At 38.3% G+C, this 23,064-nt stretch overlaps 2 protein-coding genes, 1 long non-coding RNA gene and 1 other non-coding gene across 16 annotated transcripts in view; 3 read left to right on the forward strand and 1 right to left on the reverse strand.

The window, feature by feature from the left end:
- LOC135124452 (uncharacterized) overlaps nt 1-20,083 on the reverse strand; it is a 36,038-nt gene extending 15,955 nt beyond the window's left edge. The window contains exon 1 of one of the 6 annotated variants that reach the window (XM_064049520.1): nt 20,010-20,083. Coding sequence is in view for 5 of the 6 variants with exons in the window: in XM_064049512.1 (XP_063905582.1) it covers nt 5,677-5,850 (174 nt within the window). In the remaining variant the exon portion in view is untranslated. Of the gene's footprint in view, nt 1-2,668; nt 2,888-5,204; nt 5,319-5,676; nt 5,851-10,465; nt 10,649-13,238; nt 13,433-20,009 lie in introns of those variants that run through there. The other 5 variants (XM_064049514.1, XM_064049516.1, XM_064049512.1 and 2 more) reach the window with 5 other exon arrangements.
- LOC135124455 (uncharacterized) lies at nt 2,982-12,434 on the forward strand. 8 transcript variants are annotated; one of them, XR_010279791.1, is made up of 4 exons: nt 2,982-3,245; nt 3,313-3,821; nt 3,879-7,033; nt 12,155-12,434. It is a non-coding gene; the product is annotated as an uncharacterized LOC135124455 (long non-coding RNA). The 8 variants fall into 8 exon arrangements; XR_010279795.1 differs by lacking the exon at nt 12,155-12,434 and having other exon boundaries at nt 3,879-6,681; nt 6,760-7,972; XR_010279797.1 differs by lacking the exon at nt 12,155-12,434 and having other exon boundaries at nt 3,879-6,681; nt 6,769-7,972.
- Nucleotides 20,034-21,933, forward strand: LOC135124453 (uncharacterized). Its single transcript, XM_064049521.1, has 6 exons — nt 20,034-20,199; nt 20,246-20,616; nt 20,664-20,988; nt 21,042-21,235; nt 21,279-21,408; nt 21,459-21,933. Exons 1-6 carry the CDS (start codon nt 20,095-20,097, stop codon nt 21,876-21,878), a joined length of 1,545 nt encoding a protein of 514 aa, XP_063905591.1. The 5' UTR covers nt 20,034-20,094; the 3' UTR covers nt 21,879-21,933.
- Nucleotides 21,934-22,289: 356 nt separating this feature from the next.
- On the forward strand, nt 22,290-22,363 carry Trnat-agu (transfer RNA threonine (anticodon AGU)). The gene has a single exon. It is a non-coding gene; the product is annotated as a tRNA-Thr (tRNA).
- Nucleotides 22,364-23,064: the final 701 nt, after the last annotated feature.

Genomic DNA, 23,064 nt, shown 5'->3' on the forward strand with positions numbered 1-23,064 from the left:
TTACGCACCGTACATTTAGTCGTACATATCTCGGTTTCTAATTTGCTTGTTGCTCACTTCGCTTTGTATTAGTTAACGGAAAACGGGCTCCGATCAAATCGGCAGCCTAGCGGCGTTGCCAAATGTTGAACGAGTGCACTGTGTTATCGGTGTTGTGGTAACGTTTCGTTTTACTGTTCTATATTATAACATTAATTACGGAAAAGTGAGGTTATGTTCGGGGATACCTTTCTGCTAATTACTACGAACAACAAATTTATTGGGTTCGTAAGAGGGCGTTCAATGAATTTAGTTTGGAAACGTATTTATATAGCAAGCTAAAATATGTTTGCTATAAGTAATTCGTAATCTTTGAATTTCTTAGTCATCCTCACCTGTACGAGTTTCTTATTCTAGTATGTCATAAGGGTAATGGTGATTCATCCAGTATTGCAAATATTTTTGGCATCGCAAACCCCTAAGTCACATTTCGGGGTATCGCGTCGCATTTACGGTAACATATGCTTTAAAGTGAAATACGGAAAAGTGAGGTTATGTTAACATTCGTCAACGTGTAATTAAATAGTGCCAGTCAGGTCAGGTCAGGTCAGGTCATCTAGTATTGCAAATATTTTTGCCATCGCAAACCCCTACGTCATATTTCGAGGTATCGCGTCGCATTTACGGTAACATAGGCTTTAAAGTGAGATTATGTTAACATTCGTCAATGTATAATTAAATAGTACAGGTCTCATACAGTGTTGCCAGAGTGAAATTCATTCCCCCACGCGTTGCCGAAAATTCCCCTACGCACCGTTACAGTCAACCAGCACATTGCCGACAGGAGGGGGGGGGGGGGGGGTTGCACCTACGCCAGCCACCGTTAAAGCAACAACATACATCCAGCAATTTTTCAATAAAATAAAATTTGCAAATGTTATTAATTATTCTCATTATCATGGCTGCAAAATTCCGTTACATTTTGAAGTTTTTGTGCCACTCTTTGGTCAAAATTAAGACACTGGTAGCGGAATTCCGCTACGTTTGGCAACATTGCTCCCATGTAAACAAGGACCACGTGAAAACTTGTATGAGAAAAAATAAGGGCACAAGAATGTTGTGGGTTAAATTTGCAGAAGGGACAACGATCTCCTGACAAAGACCTAAAACTTTATCGCCACATAACCGCCAAGTAAGATTGAACTTCCATGAGCCTTCAAGACAACACAAAAAATAAATTATTGACATGCAAGAAAATTTATGGTGAGGTAAAAAATGGGGGTATGGTGAGTAAGAATGTTGCAAATAGTGGGAACACGAACGACCTAGACGAGTCCTAGTATGATGTGGTGGCCATCGGCTAAAATTAGTGGATAAACTCGAAATCTGATAATACTTCGTGTATCTACCCAGAAGGGCTACCCCGAGGTGTCTTGTCGTGTTTTTCACACATGAAAGAAACGTAATTCAAATATTCGAGGAATGTACGTCGGATAGCCACCCTGAGGATAGGAGCCGAATCTCAATGGCGGATTTTACGTCGTAGAAACAAAATTATAGCATTAATACCCAATAATGTTTTAATAGACGACATTTAAACGTTTAAAATGTGTTATGTCGCTATTCTAACCATTAACAATTGCTTTCAGTTCTTTTTTGAATGACTTGACCACGGAAATTCTTAAGGGTACCTATACGATTTTCACATAACACCACTATCCCGTTTCCAAAAGAAAGGTACCTGTGAGTGCACCTAAAACCTCCAAAGATATATTGACAGGGAAGTTGGTTAATTACAAAGATGAATCTTACAAGGGACGTCACGAATTGTACTCCCGTTTTTGTCCTGAAAGTATGAAAATTCGATTCCAGGGAGCGAAAAAACTACTTTGAACCACAATGACCAAGCCCAGACAAATGCGAGTAACCTTTTAGTTATCCTTTGGCTCGCTGCTTTTGGTGAAAGTTAGGTTATATTCTAAGTAGCCTGAATTAAGATTATGTACGTTAGCAATTATTGTTGTCGCAAAATTTTTCTCCACAAAACTGAGTTTGTAATACGATGATCCTTGCGTTTAATATCTAATGTGGGGTATGAATGTCTCTGGATATGCGTGACTTTGAACGAAAACTAATATTTTTGTGTACAGTAGTTAAGTCATCGGAAGGTTAATCATTCCGACACAAGGTTCAAGTGCACCACTGCACTGGCACGTTGCCTTTTCTCTCACAGACGTTCGGACTCTGATAATGAACCGCCAAAGACGAAAATAGAACACAAAAATCCCGCAAAAATCGCGTTGTTCAAAATGTTGACGATTTTATAATAAATGGTCAAATACGTCAAGATAAACACTTGTTTACATTTCATTCTCTGGTTAATACACATATTGCAATACTAAAACGTAACATCCAAACTTTTTATTGAAGTACCACTTCAAAATGCAAAATATCATCTTTTTGGTGTACTATTTAAATAAAAAGAGATTTTATTACTATTGAAAAATCTATGTAACCATTTGGGCAGAAGGTGAATAAAAGTTCTCATTATGGACCTCCCCCCACCATTCCTATCGAACGCCCCGCCCATTTCCCGTCATCCAACGCGGCTGACCTTACACTCGGTCCACATAAATTTCCACGGCTAAGTTGACATTACATCCATAAATAAACATTCAAAAAAACGTACCTCTACGCCGCAGGTGACTTTGATAATTTCCGTCATATTAGCGGCAATTTTTTCATCAAATACCCAGACCAAGTCCTTTGTGCACGAACACACACGACATACGTTTTGGAACATCGTGTATTAAATTCCCGGTCAACACCAATAAAAATATCGAGCTTCGCAGATCACAGAGGGAATTATTTCATCCCAAATACTGCGTCCAATGCCGCCTCAGCCGCGCTTTCACTTGACACTGGCTTTAACGAACAACGGCTGCTGGCGGGCTGATCGAGGCAACGACTAACGAACGAGTGTGACGTAGGACTGATGCGGCGTTGCCACGTGCTGTAACGCTGCGTGACTCACTATTTCTTGTCGCAATGAAATTAGGGTAATATTATACGTTGCTGTACCTCATACCTCATTTGTCGCACACTGTAGTAGCACACACGCACAGTTAAGGCCACAGCACAAATGGAAAGGTGAGGTTAGGTTCGCATTTCGTAATAGTTTTCTTCGCTAGATTGTCTAATTTTTTGCACCTACCGTTCTAAATTTACCTCGATGCATGTTCTCATGTTCGCCGAGAAGTCGCAGGGTAAGATGGCGTGTAATTTTTGGCGTCGGATATTTGTAATCTTTAAATTGCTTAACCATCCTTTTAGGTACGAGTTTGAAATTAGGATATATTGTAAGGACAATAGTTCCACACCTGTTGTTGTAAATATTTTTGGGATTGCTAACCTCAATTCGAATTTGGGAGAATCAAAGAAATTTTGTTATGTAAATGGGTTGGTAAATATAATCCTTGTATCCACGCATGCGCCCACATTTTAATAGGAAAAAGTCAGGTTATGTTCACAATGTTTCATCATGTTACCTTATCTTATCAATCACCGATGCCGCAAATGAAACATTTCTCCCAGATGTGAGAAGAACCCGAACAGCCTCGTTGTGTGTAACGGCAACCGTCATACGTTGGTGAGTACGTACGAGTAGCACATTTTGATTTTTCGATATTCTAGAAAATGGTATTACATAATATTCAAGTTATCCGGGTAGGAATAAACATACAATTTAGTGGTTCTGCTTGAAAAAAATAGATCAAGAAACGGTGAACTTGAATATACAAAGCGGAACACAACATTACGCCCTTCAAAAATCGAAGAAAACGGTTGAATTCAGAAGCGTGTCCCTTTTTTGGCACCAGTAATTTGTAATTTAATTTTAGGTAATAGTGAGCCCAAGCATTTCCAAATGTAATTTTCTCTCAAAAAAGACGGGACAGCTAATTCGAGATGTATCGCAAGGAAAAATTGAGGATCCTAGTTCAAAAGAAACTTACTTGTTCACCTTGGAAGATATATTAGGTAAATATATACGTATTTAGATTAGTAAGAAGAGTAAGAACATAATAGTGGACCATTCTATTCACGATTTGGTAGTTTAAAAACTAAAAGAAATGTCAGGGCTGACCAATTTAGAATTACATTTTCGCAAAGAAGATTACAATTTTATCTGTTCTGGCACACAATCCTTTATGTTTTGAAAGTATGTAATAGACAAATAATATAAACTACAAGCCACATGGCTAACAAAACAAATCATTGGTCAAATATTTAAATTAAAGGGAAAACAACCTTTGAGGTCGTGTTTTGCTATGGTATGTTCTCCAAAATCTTTAATGACAATTTAATTTCAAACTGATGGTTGTAAATATCAGTTCCCTACAGGTAGTTTTAGTTGAAATTCTCATTATGGATTTAAGTATTACAACAAAAACGGATTAACTACAAATAAAATCGGAACAAAGTCTATACATCAATCACAGGAAAGGGACAGACTAAGATCGATCAGGAACGCCCAAGGTCCCCGATGGCCTCTAAGTCAACGTTTCAAAGTATCGGCACCGTATTGACGTGAAACTGATCTTTGGAATCATCGCAGAACTGGATTATTTAAATGTCTTCAAGACTGACCTGAAGTATACAGCAAAACGGGTAACGATGGATCCCTTGATTCAGAATGATCTTGGAATGCGTGTATCTTTTTCAGGCAGCCTTTGAATTTTAAATGCAATTGTCGATGCTTGTTTTTTTTTTTTTTTAGTAAACCCAGCGAAACACGTATTAAGCAAATAGCGTGAGCGAAACTCGCGGCCCGTTTCTCAACATACAAGAAACTATATAATCAAAAATCAAAAATGAAAGATTTTAATTTATCTGCATCAGGTATTATTTAAAGTGGCGCTTCATAAAATATTACTTAAAATAATTTGATTAGAGAGAATTAAACAAATTCTCATTTTGTTATAAATAAAAAGTCGGACAAAAACGGTGCCTCCCTTCCCTCAATCACAAAACAAAACAAAAAAAAATACCAGGAAGTCTTAACAATGTACCTTCTCCCCACTACCTTTCCCAAATACCCCGCCTACTTTACGTAGCCCCAACCCGATATACGTCACTCGCGCGATTCGTGGAAACTTTCCACAATCACCTCGACATACTCTTAAAACCAAAAAAAAAAAAAAAAAATCAATCTCCAACATACGTACCTCAACCCCACACGTGACTGCGATAATGTCCGTTATGTTATCGGCGATTTTCTTGTCAAATGCCCATATCAAGTCCTGTGTGCACGAACACAAGCGACAGACGTTTTGGAACATCGTGCTCTTATTTGCAACGAAAACACTAACAGCAATTCTCGCCCGTAAATATTTATTTCTCGTACTGTAGTAGCCGCTTTCACTGTTTTATCGTACAGGGGGAACGGGAGCTGCGAATCGAGATGGCTGCGTAACTAGGCGTGACCTCAATGATGCGGCGTTGCCGATCTGTGCGATAACTGTGTGTTTTGTATTGTGTTTCAGGACCAGATTTAGAATAACCGTTCGATTTCAATTTTGTGCGCACAATCGTAGCACCTGCGCACGTGTGCCCCTACTACAAAAAGTGCGGTTATGGCGTCCGTTTTTCACTACATTTTTGTGGAAATTGGAAGATCTACTGAGTTTTTACACGTACCTTGACACCACAAATGATGTAAATAATGTTGGCTAATATGGACTGGTTTCCCGTGAAGACCCACAACAGATTCGTCCTGCGGAAACACAACCGGCATCCGTTGGCACGCACGCCAGGGGGGCACATTTTGCGTGTCTGATATCGTGGGGAGTGTTTTCTGCTAGGTTTGTTCATGTTTTTCACAATTTGAGAGCACTTTTTAGCAGTATGGTTAAATTAATCGGATAGGAATAAATAAACAAGAAATTAAGGTGTTGTTTCCATGGGGACTAGGGTTGCTAGGTCTCCGGTTTTCCCTGAAGCTTAGGAGTTTGGGTGTCATCTGAGTGGAATCTCCGCCCGAAGAACTGGTAAAGTAGAAATTCCATATTCGGGCGGTCATTGGTAAACTTTTTGTGTGAAATGAGTTTGTACCAAGTCAGCAACTAGTAATGCAGATGCAAAATTTTGCTTTTGGTGAAATCCGGTCACTTTTGGTCATCGGTATTAGATATACGTTATTGGCAACCCTAATGGGGCTCTAATTGAAAGATCAACGAATTGGGCAAAGATTTGGATGAAAGTGGTTGACTTGCTAGGACAGTGCTAATATCTTCATTTCTCAGGCATCTTTACTGTTATCATTATGCAATGATTGTCTGTTGCAGGGGTTATCACTGAGCAAGCAATACTGTGAATATTTTTGCGAGTGCCGATAAGGAAGTAGATCGAGGCAGAAGTAAATGTGATGGAAGAAATCCGGAAATAGACGGACCTTGAAACGACAGTACTTTTCCATATAGTACTTAACGAGTAAACTTAAGAGCAGATGTGAAGACTATTGGACACAACAAAATTGTTCAATTTTGAATTCTACAATTTCGGAAAAATATAACGAGAGGGGCTACGGATAAAACAAAATAAGAGAACAAAGGTTAAAACCATGTTATTATGTTATTATAGCCCTGCTCAAACAGAGGTGATAATAGAGTGGTAGTTCCGAAGGCTCAAGTATCGGTCTACGAGGTAAGCGCCAAACATTCTCGGCCTGACATATTTGCCATTGCGCGTCGGGAAATTTGTACAACTCATAAATTACTACAGTCTCCGTAGCAAGTGTGTAAAATTTCAAGCCCCACTGCCCATTAGTTTTGAATTGCTCCAAAGGATATTAAAGGACAGGATGATTGTTGCATATGCTACTAAAAAAAAGATCACAATTGTTTCTCATGACCTCGTTCTGGTTGGCCAAATGAAGTCTAATGAAGACTACCCGACAATCAATCGACACTGTAGAAGATATTGTGTTAAATGATCGGCGTTTGAAAGTATGGGAACTGTTCGCCGCATTTTACATGAGCATTTAGATATGAAAAAGGTAAGCGCAAGATGGGTTCCTAAACTTCACTCCCCTGTTGGGAAACCGCATCAAGTGAATCGCGCGAGATCATTTTTGACGTTGTGTAAAGGCCAGCAGGAAGCAGTTTTGCAGTCAATTGTCACGGGAGACAAAACTATTATATGGTCCTTTATCATGATCCCTTATCCAAAAAAGAATCTATGGAATGGCGATTTCCTGGTGAACCTCCAGCTTATTCAATCTTCCAAAAAAATCATGGCCACAATTTTTTGGGACTGTGAAGGCATGCTGTTGACTGATTTTAACGAAGGAAATACCACTGCCAACGCTACATATTATGCTTCATTACTAGACAGCGGATTTCTGTCGGGCTACGTCACGATTATAGGTGGGGACGCGCTGGATCGCCGGGACTCAGTAGCGGGTGATAGATAATCACTGAATTTAATCGGTACTAATTCCATAAATATAATTAACGATTTATTAATCAAACGGCTAAGTAAATGAGAACGGGAATTAACAGCAGAGTGCAACGAAACAGCGTTATTCTAATCTCAAATAAACGAAGTGCACTCCGTAACCGCAATGAATTCGCATCCCGTACGAGCCGAACCGAGTTTGGCCTTGCCTAGCCCGACAGAAATCCGCTCTCTATTCATTACTGCACAAATTACGAGAAAGTATTCGAGAAAACCGACCGGGAAAATTAAGATATGTTCGATTGCTTTATGACAATGTGCCCGTTAATACCACATGTCTTGCTTAAACTGCTATAGGGGACTATGGATTCTCGCAGGGAAAATGTTTTGCGACGGATAAAGAGGTGCAATTGGTAGTACATTATTTTAGTGATAAAAGATTCAAATTGGTTTTTCAAAGGGATAGAGCTGTTAGTTAATCGTAGTGTTAAATGTATTGAAGTTAACAGAGATTATATTGAAATATATATTTTTGCAACATGTTTTTTTCTTGGTTAGGCCAAGAATATTTGGCGCTTACATCGTCTAAAATGGTTAGCTTCTAAAATTGCTTTTCGCGTACCGCTTGGTCTACCACCGGTGTTTTTGTGGATCATTTTAATACTTAGGAGTTTTGTATTTCCTGAAACTCTTACCATTTAAGTAAAAACATCACTTTTAAGTTGTGTGCAAAATTTAAGAGTGTTCACAGTAGAAGCAAAAGAAAAACCTAAATTATAGAAATGTGGTTGAAAGGATAACAAAATTAAAAAAATAGACGAATGAAGGACAGATCTAACGAGACAATTAAAGCCTAGGAAACAACAAAGATCAGTTGGGTACTTTGTGAACTTTTGAGACAACGCAACTGTTGCATACTTGCACACATCATTATCAAATTCATTATCTAATCAGAGTGGGTTTTAAAACCTAAATACGGAATTTTGTGTATTGTTCTCAGGTAATTCTATAAATTGAAAATCAATTTGGTTTCAGAAAGATTGTATCGGTATTATGAGGAGCATTTTATTAAAAATTTAAGATGAAAACCACTTACTCCAAATAACGTCCTGTCCCGCCGTAACAGTTCAATATCTCCATGACGACGGCTTGTAATAAAAAAAATCAGAAGGTGTTTGTAATTAATTTAAACAAAATTAAATGCCAATGTTAAATCGAACAGTCTACCTTCAATGGGTGTACAATAAGGGGCAAAATTCAAGTTTACAACCGAAAACGTCATGACAACACAACAATATATTATATTGAATATATAACCAAATTTTGTAAACATTGTAGATAAAGGGTTAATAGTATCCTGTTTAGTTTACTCGCACCGAAAGTATCATCTAAAATTTCCGCTGATTTCATGGTAGTTGAACACAATGTGATGCTATAATGGTCCTTAAGCGCAGACATCATCACATATGCCTATAATTGTATCACCAGGTACTGAACATACAGTCCTTCTTCCCAGCCCATACCGGACTTCCATTTCGCAAAATCGCACGGAACACTGCTTTCCAGCCAAAATTTACAGAATATACGTATTTTTATTAAATCTTTATACGGCCTTGGTCCAATGTCTGTCATCAGTATATCAAAACTAAGAAATTCCTACCACGAAGATACTTTTGTGTGTATACTAGTATTTCATAGACGACCGACCTCCCGGTACCTTTGTGATACCTTTTCTGTTCGAAATCCTTTGTCTTTTGATAAGGTAACACTAATACGCACACAGTGGACACAACGCATGATGTATTTGTTCACAACCAACAAAGGAAAATGAATCCAAGTATCAACTTTCCGCAGACACTTACTATTTCACATACTAAAGTGTTGCATTACAAAGTGCTGTCCAGACACCGTATATCGGTTGCAATCAAGGCGGCTGACTCAGCGTTATATGGCCCGGTTATTTGTGCTGCTGCCAAATGGTGTAACAAAAACAAAATTTGTGAATTTAGGGCATGTTCGTTATTTATGTGTCAAAATTAGTAAATACGACCTTTTAACACTACTGGGTTGTGATACATACCGTAATTCCGCAATTAACGTAGAACATTTTCGCCGAACTCGCCAACTTTCCCTTGTAAACCCACGCCACATCTGTGGTCCCTGAGCAAGACCGTTGGGTAAATTCATCAAAGCTGCAAATATTGTTTGCCGGATAAGGCATGAAAGGGCATTAAATTAATCGCATCACAGTAAGCCAAGAAAGTAAAAATTTTCCACGGGTAAACATTTGGAAGGTTTGCCAAGCGGGAAATTTGAATTAAAATCAAGGTGATATAGAGAATACCCACACCTGGCGTAGATAACAAAGACTGAATTTCAGCAAATATGAACCTTGTAGTAATGGAAAGAAGAACGGTTCAGATTTAGGATTCATATGAAACAGCTAAACGAGTGAGCTGAACTTGAAACGTCCTTGAAATCAGGTGCCAAGGTTTTACTTAAGTCGTACTTGCAATATGACCATGCTAAATTAACTAATTAGAAACTACTAAACGTCAATATGTAATATGTAATGGTAAATTTACCAAGTAAGACTTGTAAAAACAAGGAAAACATAATCATTTTGGCACATTCTTTCCGTTTTTTGTATTCTTCTGAATTACGCACATACGTGGCTGAAAATGAACACAAATTTGCATTAATTTCGTGCCAAAAATTTGTAATCTTTGAATATTTAACTTTGTATAAAAATTATCCATTTACTCAGATCGCTGTGTGACATAACCTCAATTTTTCAGAAAATATTCATGATATAAGAAATAGTTTATCTTCTGTAACTCCAAACTGAAACGGGGTACACGTTCCACAAAACAGGATCATGAGTCTTGCCCATACACCTTCCCCCACCACTCCTTCCGGACGCTCCGCCCACTTCCCATCGTCTCGCGTCTCGCATTACCGCCGATTTGTGTGAATTTTCACAGGCAACTTGGTTTTCTTTCAAATGCAGCACTAACTTTCACGTACGTACCTCAACACCGCAGGTGACCTTCACAATGTCCGTCATATTATCAGCAATTTTCTTATCGAAAACCCACACCAGGTCCTTTGTACACGAACATAACCGACACACGTTTTGGAACATGGCGAATTTGATCGCAGTCAAGAATAACAATCATTTTCAGATGCGCACATACACGCATCGAACAAATTTATCGCAGTGTGCTGTGAATTGTAGCGGCTATCGGTATCGGTTGCGATCAAGGCGGCTGCGTTTGAACGTCATGACCTCGTTTTAATGCGCTGTTGCCAAACCATGGCGTCGACAGCAGAAAACCCGTCCCCGTATTTTATTTGACTGTATGTTAATGAACAAAGTCGGATCCCCATGTGCGCACGCAAAACCACAAACAAGTGAGGTTATGTCCGTTAGTAGTGTATTTAAATTGAACTGGAAATTAAAACAGCGATCTGAGATTGTGTTGATGGTACATACCTTAACTCCACAAGTAACGTAAATAATTTTCGCCAAACTGAGCAATTCTCCCTTGTAAACCCACGACAGGTTTGTAGTCCCTAAGCACAACCGGCATATGTTAGGAGAAGCATGACATGAATACATCCTGTTTTTCTGGTGTAGAAAAAGGTTTTGCTAATATTTTTTCAATTATACGTAAATTCGCGACACTTATCACTGCGACGAATTTGTTGCTACGGCAGAAACAAACAACGAACGAGTATGTTTTTTCCATGGCGACTATGTTTCACGAGCTTTGGAAAAACGGTAGGTCACATGTTTGCGCGCGAGATTCAAATCTAAAAATACGTGGGGTGATAAGCAGGCGGCGTGCCGAAAAGAGCCGGGGGTTTAAAACAATTGAATTTAAACGAATATAACCCTAATACAACACAACGCACAAAAGTGTTAGTTACTACACATGGAATTCAATTTTTGGCGCCAAAAAAATGTAATCTTACAATATCTGGGTCATCCGCGTAGGAATGAAGGTGGAATCAAAACATGTTACAGCGGTAACTATTAGATATCTGTTACTATAAATATTTTTGAAATAATTACCCTCCAATTTAATTTCGGCTCTTTTAAAAATTACAAAGTAAGGACAAAGCTTGAAATCATTCGTAAATAGACGCGGAAAAAGGACAAAAAGGCGCGTAATTTAAAATTAAGAATATATTTTTGTTAATTTTTCACCAGGTACTTAATGTTGTAGGAGTAGTATTTAAGTACCCACTGCTATAAAAGTTCTTAGTATTTATTACACGTCTAGAAATTCATAATTTTGTATTTCGGGCCAAGAATATTTCAAAAAACAGGCTCCGTACCAATATACCTTTAACCGCACCTACAGTACTTTAAGTTAAGAATTTTAACGATAACGGGTCACTCTGCAACCTTGAAAACGTACAAGTCATTTTAGATGATTAGCTATGATTTACCATCATGTGCGTTAATTTTTTTTTTTGCGAATACTTTTAACAGAAAAATGGAAAAAGACAACGGCAACGTCTTTTTAGTTAGAAAGATACTCTTTTTGTATATAAAAATAACAAAAACGTGCTTTGCATAGTCGCATCCTTAAAAACGTTTAGTTCTGCGCAGGTTATCAAAATATCAAAAGTTCCCTATACAGTGGACCACCTCAGTAATTTCTGCATTTGCTATAAACTAAAGGTATTGTAAATATTCTTAATGTTTCAGGTCAACACTCCCAAATGCAATTTTTACATTTCAACCTAACCTAATTTCGCAAGACACAAACTGGAAACAAACCTAATCAAAACTGCGTAATGAGGTTTTAATTTAAATCAATGGCATCCGTATTTAATGTACAATCGGACACATAAGTTTTGACCCTATAGGGTCTATAGGCCGACACGCTTTGTCGGCTGTCACAGCGAGTGGGAGTCTTAATCCCTCAGGTAGGTTCAAATTAGGACGAATTTCACGTGTTCATCAATTGAATAAGTTTGAACTTGGAATTTTGCAGCCCAATTGTAAATGAAATAAGTATTAATTCTAATACAAAAATTGGTTAAAGCGTTCTCGAAGTAAGAACACGTAAATTTCGTTGTAGTTTAGACCTACCTACAAATTCTGCCCTTGATGGATTAAGGTTTTCATGTGCCGTGATGGTCGACAAAGCCGGTGAGCCCATAGGGTTAAAACTTATGCGTTTGACTGTAGAATAGTAAAAACATCAGCAAAATAGAGTAAAAAAGGCGCAGATTTCCTACTGGTGAGTAGCGCAACGGTAACAATTCTTTTTTCTGCAAAAATGATTACCGGTACAGAACGGCCACACGTCGAACCCTGAACTTACTATCCAGCTGACTACAGAAAAATGACGCTAACACAACAGCTTGCCCATCAAGTTTGTTCGTATTTAGGCTGGTCACTGAAGTAAATTCTCAAAACTACAACAACCATTTCAAATGTAGAGGAACGACAACTATAAATTCCCAATTCACAAAGGAACTGCTAAAATCTGTCTGTGATAAAGCTTGTAAACGTTTTCTTAATTCATCTTTTTGATATGAAAAAGTTTTTTCTGCAGCTAGGCAACCCCATTATTCTTGTATGCAACAAAATAGTGATGATGATGCCGTTCATCTATTCGAAATATAACCGACCTTGAAGTTTACCCCCACCATCACGTTTTCACCTCCCTCCCTACCAACAGCTGAGGTCAACGACCCGTGTACCCACATAGCAGGCCGTAGTAACCGCTTCAACCATCGTTTATCGCTCACAATTCACACAAATTAAACAAAAAAAAAATTACCTCTACTCCGCTCGTCACGTAGATGATGTCTTTCATATTATCGGCCATCTGGTTGCTAAAAATCCAGATCAAGTCGTCCGTGCCGAGGCACAACCTGCACACGTTGCGAAACATGTTGCAGCACGTCACACGACCACCTGTTTCTAACCTAGTACGCCGAAACGTTACAACCTAAACCCCGTTTGGAAACTAAATGAGAAAAACAATATGGCAGCCAGTAATTATAGAGCGAGTACGGGGATATGCGCAGTAGGCGACGGCACATGCCGTCGGGTCACAGTCGGTGATTTACGGACTTTTTCCCGAGTGTGACGTGCCGGTCAACGCCTGCTAGACCGTCGTTGGATGCGTTTTCTGCTGATGAAGGATAAAAGCGAAGCGAAACCCGCATCAGGCGAGCTTCGAGGAAGGTCAAAGGCCGATTCGAAGAGTGTTGTATTTTTGTTTAGTCTGCTGCCGGACGTGCGATGTTATTGTTGCGTATTACGTTATGTAATGATGTGGAATCCGCTAGAGTTTTCTCTTGAGGTGGGTATACTGTATACATTACAGAAGAGGAGTCTCCGTATCATTTTTACTTTCTCTTAAAAACCAGCCTGCATTATGATTAACAACGACCTTTTATTTCGGATAATATCAGGCGGTCCTGAACATCAAATTAACAAAATTTACTCATTTTGTGTACTCGTAGTTATTACAAATTTAGTTTCCACGTAGGTTAAAAATTTGCAACAATTCTAAATAGGAAGTGGGAAGTACCTACAGTGTATCACAATGGTAAAGGTTATTATGTTACATTTAACCAAGTCAAAATAAGTACCTACGCTATTAACAGTGTGATATTTCAACAGGTTTAAAAAAATGAAAGGTAACGACCCGTGTTAATACACTGTATTGCATCTTTAGGTATTAGTCCCATTACTTCGTTTACTTAATTTAAATTTAAGTACTTTTGTATATCCCGAAGCGTGGAAAACGACATGCGGAATTATTACATTTAAAGCTGGAAACAAGCAGAGAACTCTTAATAATCTAGATTCGGGTATGGGAAGTTAGTTGTGAAAAAACATGTATCGACTAATGCAGACGTACTTTCCATTTTCTATCTTTTTCTTCCTCGTTGTTACATTTGAGGGTTTAGTGCGCAGAATCGAAAATTTCGTCATACTCATGATTCATATATTTTCCCAGAACTTATGTTGCATTTGTGTACAGTCACCGCATCTAGGTACTAACAAAGCTCTGGAAACAAGTCTATTATCAACAGTTATAATATAAGGCAATTGAATTACTATCGAACTTTACCTTACTATTGGTGTGGTTCAGGTATCTAATTTAAGACCTTTAACTTTTACAATTTTTCATAGCGATAATTCTCTGTAAGATATTTTGTGCTGACGATTTGATGGCTGCAAAATATTGTGGGATGAAAAAAAATTACTTGAAACTATTTGAAAGATATACAGTATAATCCGGTTATAACGACATCGAAGGGACCTTGAAATTTTCGTCGTTATAACCGGAAGTCGTTATAACCGATGAATGCTAATTTTATAAATATTACAACTTTATTTAAACAAAATGTAATATTTAATACACGTACATAGGCGCAAGTCAGAAAGGAAAATACATCCAAGGATCATGTAGTAGTTATAAGTAGGTACATACTTCATTAGTCACATATACATACATATATGAACCTACAAATATATACTGAAATGTTACTTAATTTACGTAAAAAAATCTGTTATTTTACTCTGCCCTGTACATTTATTTTTGTAATAAATACCTGTCAGTTTAGTGTCTAGTGTAGAAATACAGCTCAATAGTTTACTATCTTTTAAACCTAAATAAATGTATAATATATTATATGCTTTTGTTGTTGTCTGTCCTTTGTTCCATTCACATGCATTTTAAAAATGTTTAAACGTTTAATGAGAATGTTGGGATTGAGGAGGATGGAATAAGAACGGAGGGATAGTACCGTGAAATTTGTGGCACCGACCTCTCTGAATTTAAACACCGTTTACGACTATGCAGTCGCGTTAACCACGCCCCTTGGTTCGTAAGTATCGCTATGCAGTGGCGGAGCAATTCGGTTTATCTGAACTTATGAAAAATAAGTGTCGCCTATGGAGTACCGGTAAAACGGTAGGGTTTTCTAATCTGTGTCTGTGGTGTTTCATTCTATCTCAAAATCGTACTGTTGGAAGTATACGACATGCTGCCTTCGTAAGAACGAAGGAATAAGAATTCCAACCTTCTCGGTTGGGATTTAGATGAAGATGTACTAAAGATTGGATCAACTTGCAGTGTATAAAAATATTATTCTGTGTTTCATTTCGGTCAAATCTAGAATTTTGTTGCATTAGCTGGAAACCACGTCATCAAATTATTGTCAGTCACACGGAAAATGTCTTAAGAAAATTTATAGCGACACAATAGAACGTGGAAAGTGAGCAGAGATGCCGCCTTATGGCCTGGTGATTATGATGTTCGTGGGAGACATCGACTTGAATCCCACTGAGTCAGACATTTTTGCTCGCTTTCTACAACTGGTTACCACCGACAGGCAACACGCGTTCAAACAGCCTTCGGCCACCGTCCTGCACTTTGTGTTTCGGGGTCCGCAGCTCCAGAGTTCGAGCAACCAACGTAAGAGTGGTCGGAGCGACGCCAACACCTTCGCACTCCAAGACGACCGTGCTCTCGCTCAGGGGGAGTATTGTGGCGGCCCAGTATATAACATATAAAGTAAGCCGAGGTAAATTAACGCCGCCTTATGGTTATGATGCCAGCCCGGCAAGTGGGAGACGTGGATTCGAAATCCTACTGAGTGACATTTTTATTCACTTTCCATAATATCTGTACGTCCAAATTTTTGGACGTTACCCCAATGGCTGCTATGATGACAAACAATTTTTTATTAAAAGTTAACGAAAAGGCTGTTATAGCAAAAAAAATCTCATCGTTAATCTTTCCACAAAAGATTTTGATTAATCAAATAACAAACTCAACGTTGCTTTGGGATATCGGATTTACTTTCTTAGAGGGTAGGTATGTCATTTCCCAAAATCAGTCTTATCTTACTAAGTACTAGCTACAACCAACCCACCCACTATTTTCTCAGAGGATAAGTCATTTGCCAAAACAAGACTTATGTTAGCAAGTACTAGCCCCGCCCACGGGCCCTTTATTTCTTCAGACGGCAGTACTTGCTAAGGTAAGTCTTATTTTGGCAAATAACATACCCTATGAAAAAATAGAGGGCGGGTGGGGGGGGGGGGGCTAGTACTTGCTCAGATAAGACTGATTTTGGCAAACGCCATACCCTCTGAAAAAATAGAGGGCGGGTGGGCGGGGCTAGGACTGATTTTGGCAAATGCCATGCCCTCTGAGAAAATAGAGAGTGGGTGCGCGGGGCTAATAATTGCTAAGATAAAACTTATTTTGGCACATTTTGTTCGGTGAAATTTTGAGGTGACGTAATCAGTTTTCTGGGAGGGGGTAAAGAATAAATTTTGCTTAACGATTTACCATGAATACGATGACCTTAAAATATTTACGAGATTTCCGAGCAATCGGCTTTGCAGTTTCGAAGTTATATTGCAAAATATTCTTATTCAGTTTTACATTTTTTCTAAAACTTCAGGATGTCTAGGGTGAAAATTCGGCACGGATTTACACACCACAAGTTCAAGAGTATCTTATTTTATAAAATTAAATAAACTTTTATATATAAATTTTACAAGATATTTCTACTGATATACAGACAGATCGACAGACAGACGGAAACGGGAGACTACTTTGTTTGTACTCTAGAGGTCATGACATGTCAAGAAAATATGAAAGTGGCAATTCGGCCGATGAACCCGATTACTAATATGTTGGAACTAAGACGTTGAAATAACTATTACTACTTTTAAAAATTGTGGCAAATTACCTGGGCCCACAACTGGAAAGAAAGGAATTTAACATGTGCGCTAGACAAGCATAGTAAAAGAATAGTAATTTCTTTAAGTTAAGCTTGATATCACTCTTGAAACTGCCAAAAAAAATTTGCAGCCTGATGACAAGAATTACAGGACGCCTATAATGGCAACAAAAAATACCTGACCTAGAAAGTAGGAAGGACATAATTTCTATTCCATATATGTATTCACTAAACGTCATCCATGTAAAGTCCAGGGGTGGGATTTTGTTTCTAGCAATACGATACGAAGCGATAAATGACAAGGACGAAAATATAAATTTCAGATGCGAAAGAAAAAGACGACCACATTTTATCGGTACCGATATTTTATCGTTGTAGAAACAAAATTCCATCCCAGTCCTCCAGTCACATTACAAGACATCAGTGACGGTTCCATCTTGTTTTCAGTTAATGAAACAACTAATGTCAAAGAAAGATACATTACAAATTTAAAGAACAATACAGCAGGAAATGATAGGTATTTAATACATGTTAAAGAATTAAGAAACACGAATAGCGTAACAGTTACTGAGTTACTAAATTTATTAACTAACAATTGCTTGATTAATTTTTGTTTAGTACTACCTCAAATTTCGGTTGCTATTATCATTAGTCAGTGATGTTGCTTTTTACATGCTTAAACCAGCAACCAATTAAAAAAATCCCAGATTTAGTTCATTGTAGGTATCCTGCATAGATATTGTAGCCGTCCATAGAGTCGAAATTTACGAATAAAAATAAAATAAAACCGGTTCAAACGGAGCCGACGGTGGCTTGCAAAGTCTGACATCACTCTGGCACACGTTGCACAGAGACGTATTAAATATTAAATATCATTTTTTCTGTTATGATATGTATAATCTGTTTAATTTCTGAGCTGAATCTCGTCAATAAAATCGAAGCTCTGTTCACAGTACACAAGTTGTGGTATGGTATATTCATCGTTGCGGAGGCAGGTGGAGCGAAAAACCTAGTCATCTTAGCAGCAAACACGCCTATAAACTAGTCCACGTGGACTGTTTGTTTCCTGTCATATTTTAGTTTGCTTGAACCAATTGTGTTGCACCAAACGGTTATTACACTTGTTGAAATAAATTTTCAAACTTCCATCTTTCTCTAGATCATCGGTTTCGTAGCTGTGTGACAAATCGTTTGTTGTAGATAGAAAATAGTAAGATTACAGTGACCCTAAGATTTTGTGCAAACAGTCTTAAATACACCCCTGTGTAATGTGACGCGTGTCGTAGTGACAGAACTTGCAAGCCGTCGTCGGCTCGTTTGAGCCGGTTTTATTTTATTTTTATTCGCAAATTTCGACTCTATGGACGGCTACAATATCTATGCAGGCTACTATACTTGCTACATGTGGTCCTGATGGGTTTTTTGAAGTTATTAAAATTAAATTTCGTCTTGTCAAGAGTTTAGTTCCCAACGTTAAAAAGTACTTGTGAAAGCACTCCTGCATGTGTATCTTACAAAAAAAAATCCTGATCTGCTAATACCTCCAGAACCCGTATTAACAAGATGGGGAATCTGGTTGAATCCAGTAGATTTTATATGTAAACATTTTGATAATAGTGAAGATGTCATATGTCAGATGGTTCTAATTCTAATGATATTGGACTATTTATTAATATTGTAAATGAAATCCTTGCTAAAAATCAGTTAAATACTTTACATCCATTACAATTTTGTTTGTAGGTACTTATCACAAATTAAATAACATTAACAATGTAATCCACACGTCTTCGTGAAAACGTAGATATTGGGAACAATTTACACAATCAAGTATTATTTATCTGTGGAAAAATCTCATAACTTTTGTGGTAAAACACTTAAAAAAATTAATCAGGTGTTAAGGGGTAGTTTTCAGGAAAAACATGATTTCAACATCTCCAATTAAAAAAGGTAAATTTGCCAGAATAACTTCATATGCCTATAAAAAAATAAAGGAAACAGCCCGCAATATCATAGAACTTTCTTTTGTAGCTTTACAAAAATAAATCTGTCCACGATATTATTCAGCCAAAAATAAACTCTGTCATAGTTAGTTCCTAAATAATTCACTACATTTCCCAATCCTAATATAAAATCTGGGTCGTTTAATCACCGTCCAAGCATTTTTGCAATGAAACCCATAATGTCTATCAGACTGCTCGAGTCACTGAAATCCAATAGTTACCCATTGCAAGGTCAACACATTTAACCTTATCCCAAATATCTACGTCAACATGCGAATCGAATAAATCTGTGTTCGTCTTCATGACCGCAATGCACTTCGCCAGGCATAGTACGTAGAAAAATACGGAAATGCGCCAGACTTCGCTACCTAAGCATCTAAAAATAAACCTCCACGCAGGCCAGTGACCTTGGGTCGAGCCTAGCTACGCGGGAAACGAATGAACCTCGTCGCAGTAGCGTACAGACAAGGAAAACCGCAGCGACGTTGCCACTGTTAACACAAACGGTGGGATTGAGTTATTTAGAGAACTAATCAGAAAGCAGGCGCTGTATTCTATTCCACGCTATAAATGCAGCGTGCGAGAGTTATGTCTGTCAGGTCTAATGATGCCGTGGGTATTGTCGTTCGAAGCACGCAACCCATGTTTTCAATGTTACAAACCGGAGGTACTAGGATTGAAAGAAGACACTTTGAAAGTCCGAATAAAGAACTGTTTTTGGACCCTTACGTATTTGGACCCTTTTCCTTTGTGTTAACTGTACTTTGAAAATTTAAGCACCACTGGAATGATTTTTATCTAAAAACTATTCGCCCATTTTGGCAACAGTCGACTTACATAAACGGCCTCGGAAATCGTCGTTGGCCCTGCTAGCCTCCTCCAACTCAATTTGTCAAACGCTATGCGTCAAAATTCCAGCTAAATGGAACTAGAAAACAAACTAGACGAAGATTTCGTCTTCTACCTCGGCTTCGTCAACTCTTACCTTAAACATGTGCGGGACAAAGACATTCGCTTTCACTGCGAAGTAAGAACCCGAATTCTCTCACCTTCCTCTAACCAAGCGTTTCCAGCAATGGCTCCAGAAACTGTGCGGAGAGCCGTGTTACGGTATTGAACAAAAAAGGGGACGTAACATCTACTTGTCCCAACTACTTCTGTGCATGCAGACTGGAATTTTCGGAAAAGAGTTTCAAGTGCCTGTCAATGAAGTGAACGTAGCCAACGCTATCGACATTTTCCAGCTAGCACAGGAGGACGACGCACTGGAGCTTCCCATTTGGTTGGAGGACAACGAGGCGGATGTTGGGGCGCGTGGAAAGGACGCGAAACAAGGGAGGACTTACATGGCTACTAGAACATTACCGGATGGACAAGGCGCTTTTGCTTACGTAGCTGTGAGTTTGGAGGAAGAAGAACCCAAATGGTTAGGAGGAGGCGAAGGGTGAGCGTATTTAGTTGTGTCAACTTGGTGGAATAAATCTCGTCTAGCCTCTTCGATCGGCATATGGAACAAAAATTCAAAGAAGAAGTACCCGAGTACGAAATGGAGAAGATCCTCGCGAGGAGAAAGGATCCAAAAGAGAGAGAAAAAGTTGTCACTTTCTACAAAGTGCTTTTGTCAAATATAGAAGATGAACTAGATGAGAAAGTCGCGCCTGGGGAGAACGAGACGATAGTAGGACTTTTAGATCAATTGGAGCAAGACTTAAAGGACCGTGGGGAGTTTGAACCTTTCGAAGACTTGAGCCCCGAAAATCTAAGAATTGAAATGCTTTTGCTTCTCCATGATAGAATTCAACTTAGGATCAACAAGGTGCCAACATTAAAATCTTCCTCGCCTTTCCACTTCTACTTTTCGTATTGTAGGTGCTCAAACGCGAGGAAATCCTCGACGAAATCGAACGCAGCGTCCTCTCAAAATCGGTGTTTGAAACCTCAGTTACTGCCGAAGACAAGTTCCTGCTACCTGCGTACATGTGGGAGCAAGCAATTAACAAAGCTCCAAATAAGAAACATCTGGAGAGATTATTTGAAGTCTACCCCGCGATTCTAATCGAGAAGTATTCTTCTTATTCTAGGTTTTAATTTTTTTTGTGTGTTAAGATTCTTGCAGCTGCTCTCTGACCACAAGGAAGAAATAGCCAAACGAATGCAGCGCCGCCACGAGAATATCGCTGCCCAAATGAAGCACGCATTGCGAAAAGAAGACGAAAAAGGAAAACGAGTAGTCGATGTAAGTTTCTCTGCTCTCATAATTATGGTTATATTCAATGTAACTCTTAGCAAGCTCAAACATCGTGCAATCTTGCTTCTCAAATACACAAAGCAGTGAAGGAAGCATACACAAAGAGGGCGGATGCCATTAAAAAGAACGAACAAAAGACCGCGATACCCAAATCTGCACACTCTGAGCTGTACGATGAGATGAGAGCTGCATTGTTTGACACGTATAAGTCTGTTGAAGTCGAGGCTCAACGAGGAAAGATGTTGGCGGCTCAAATTGGAGAGATTAACGAGCAGACGGAGCAGTGTTCCAAAGTCACTGAGGAGAATGTAAAGAAGATCGAGGAGAAGAATATGGATATAATGAAGAATATCAAGAGGTTAAATGCTGCTATTGACAATCAGCAGAAAAGAATCGATCAGGTGCAGAAGGTGGGGAAGAAAGCTAGTGCAGCAGACCAGTTTGACGTCTTCTTCTAAAAAGATACACAAGTTGTGACGAGATTTTTCGATTAAATAAAGTTTGCAACATTTATTTAGGGTTTCAGATATTTGATGAAAGTAAACGTGAGCTTGAAAGTGCAGATTTTAATAACAGAATTTGTGTAATGTACCCAGTTCATTTGAGCGTTTTTGTTGGAATTCTCATATTGATTGAAATTGTTGTTACGATTATATATTTCGAGGTTATGCAACCAAAAATACGTTGTTGCTTAATTTTGCCGGAAAACTAGTAGCGGATAGATGCAACATGTTCCGTAACAACAGGAACAAGTTTAATATTTTAGTAAATTTGAATAAAAGTATTATTTTGTTATAAAAAAATTTGTTTATACAAATATCATATCTGTGGGTACTATTTCTACTAGATTCATCCTCACATTTCTCGAAGGCGCCGTGGCTTAGTTGGTTAAAGCGCCTGTCTAGTAAACAGGAGATCGGGGGTTCGAATCCCCCCGGGGCCTCGTCCGTTTTTTTTATTCCTTTCTAGTGTTTAAAATATACTTGTTTCCAATCGGTCAGTAATGTGACGTCCCAAACTTTTTAAATCCTTCACAGGCTCCTTTTGACTTCATTTTTATTTCATCGCTGTGAAATGACATGTTCAAACCTACAACGTAAAAAATGGTAATGCTTGTCAAGTTATACATGTCACTTTTTGGATAAGTTATACGGAAATAGACGTTTTACATTAGGATTTTTTTTATTTATTTATAAAGCTATTTAAAATGAGTGCGAATAAAAAAATCTTTCTTTCTTCGCACCTCGGTGAATCTTTTATTTCGAAAAGAATGAAATACCTTCCACCTCGATACCCATTATATAATGCAATACTTTACTGCACCCTGCTATCTTTTTTTTTTGTAAAATTCACTCCATCTACGAAGCAGGAATTTATCACAGTTCTCGAGTTTCCAGCACGAGATGACGCCTCTTATTCTCCGGGCGCTTTTTCTTGCCCCGTTTCAACAGGTTGTTCTTTTCTTGTTCGCTTTTTGGGTCTCTGAATAGAGCGCAACAAGTGGTTAAAATCACGGATCAATTTTGTTATGTTAGCGTTTCGAGGAAATTGAATTTGGTTTAATTATTCAAAAACAGTTGATAAATTTATTTGGAAGATATTAAATTAAACGAGAAATTGTAATTTAATTTTCCAGTTTCCCGG

The sequence above is a fragment of the Zophobas morio genome, unplaced genomic scaffold (genome assembly GCF_036711695.1).
Source record: "Zophobas morio isolate AGI-343-1 ecotype UQ-CSIRO unplaced genomic scaffold, CSIRO_AGI_Zmor_V1 ptg000007l, whole genome shotgun sequence".
Classification (NCBI taxonomy): domain Eukaryota; kingdom Metazoa; phylum Arthropoda; class Insecta; order Coleoptera; family Tenebrionidae; genus Zophobas; species Zophobas morio.